Here is a 1,326-nt window from a genome sequence, read left to right as displayed (position 1 = left end):
TTAAATGTAAATCTGTTACATTAACGACCCTCTTAGTGTCGACCCCATGAATATAAAAGGAGGTACATAAAAACCAAACACACCCTTAAAATTATCGATTTCGTAATTCACTAACTCTATAGTTGAATAATTACTGATTACTCATCCTAAATCATATAATACACATATGGATCTCTCAACTGAGTGAGTATTCATCCTAAACACTAAATTCTAAATCCGTATATTTAAGATGTCAACTACTCATTATTAAACTTATACTAAGTTATAACTTAGGAGTCAATCTTTTTGTTAAAAAAAATTAATCACATGAAAATGATTATTAAACCTTTAATCTTTGATTATCGACCAGAAGATCTAACCGCACTTGAAGATTATATTTGTTATTAATGAGAACATTTATCAATTTTCTTGCTTGAAGTTTTAGTTTAAAATGAATAATGTTATTAATATGAATGATGGAAACTCTTATCATTTGCAACAAGTGATCAATGATGATTTTCAGGAATAAATACATTTAGTTTAACTAATTAATGATGATCGAAGAATTTTTAAAAAGTATATTAATTATAATTAATTGTCGAAAGGGCTCTCCCCGACATAGTTTCCCGGCGGGTCGTAGTTGCAGATGACAATGTAACCGGCGTCGGCGAAGCACTCGACGAGGGCGCATCCCACCTTGGCCGTGCTGTTCCACACCATCTGCGTGTAGTGACCGCACATCTGGCCCTCCTCGCAGGTGTTGGTGGCGCGGTCGTAGTACGCAGCCTCCTCCGCCCAGGCATCCACCGCCAGGTCGGGGGTCCACGAAGCGCCGACTGCCCCCCAGAATATGTTCTCCCCGTACGGTCCTTGCGAGTGCACCATCGCGCAGTCGAGGCGCCGATTGCTGGCCCACCGCCGAGCGTACCGCGCCACCTCCGGGTCCCACTCCAGCGGCGCCTCGCCCTCCGCCACCCTCACCTGGTTGTGCGCTTGCAGGTACTCCCGCACATCTTGCCCTCGTCGCCCAGGCGGCGGAGGCTGAGACGGAGGTGCAGTCGTAGAATCTGAAGGCGGCGGGGAAAACAGAGGAGGAGGAGACGGAGGAGTCGGCGAATCCAAACTGGGCGACGGCGTAGATGATTTCTGATTAATGCAACCAATCTCCAAGGAGCCCAAATTGAGGCAGAAAGAGTTTCTCTCCGGCGACGTTACAGAGACGCCGTTGCCCAAGTCCGCGGCCGGCGGAGAGGGGGCGTCGGCTGAGGCAAGAGTGAAGAGGAGGAGAAGGAGAACGTGGATGAGGAAGAGCGAGGGGAGAGGAAACATTGCTGGACTCTGCGCCAT

The 1,326-nt window shown here is 47.0% G+C and overlaps 1 protein-coding gene across 1 annotated transcript; it reads right to left on the bottom strand.

The window, feature by feature from the left end:
* Nucleotides 1-570: 570 nt before the first annotated feature.
* On the bottom strand, nucleotides 571-1,326 carry LOC121995508 (pathogenesis-related protein 1A-like). Its single transcript, XM_042549234.1, has one exon. It carries the CDS (start codon nucleotides 1,324-1,326, stop codon nucleotides 571-573), a length of 756 nt encoding a protein of 251 aa, XP_042405168.1.

The sequence above is a fragment of the Zingiber officinale genome, chromosome 6A (assembly GCF_018446385.1).
Source record: "Zingiber officinale cultivar Zhangliang chromosome 6A, Zo_v1.1, whole genome shotgun sequence".
NCBI lineage: Eukaryota > Viridiplantae > Streptophyta > Magnoliopsida > Zingiberales > Zingiberaceae > Zingiber > Zingiber officinale.
The sequence above is the reverse complement of the archived record's forward strand: the minus strand, read 5'-3'. Positions and strand labels throughout refer to the sequence as shown.

What these genes read in the sequence shown, in the direction of transcription:
- LOC121995508 (XM_042549234.1), bottom strand. Translation starts at nt 1,326, where the DNA reads ATGGCGCAGAGTCCAGCAATGTTTCCTCTCCCCTCGCTCTTCCTCATC.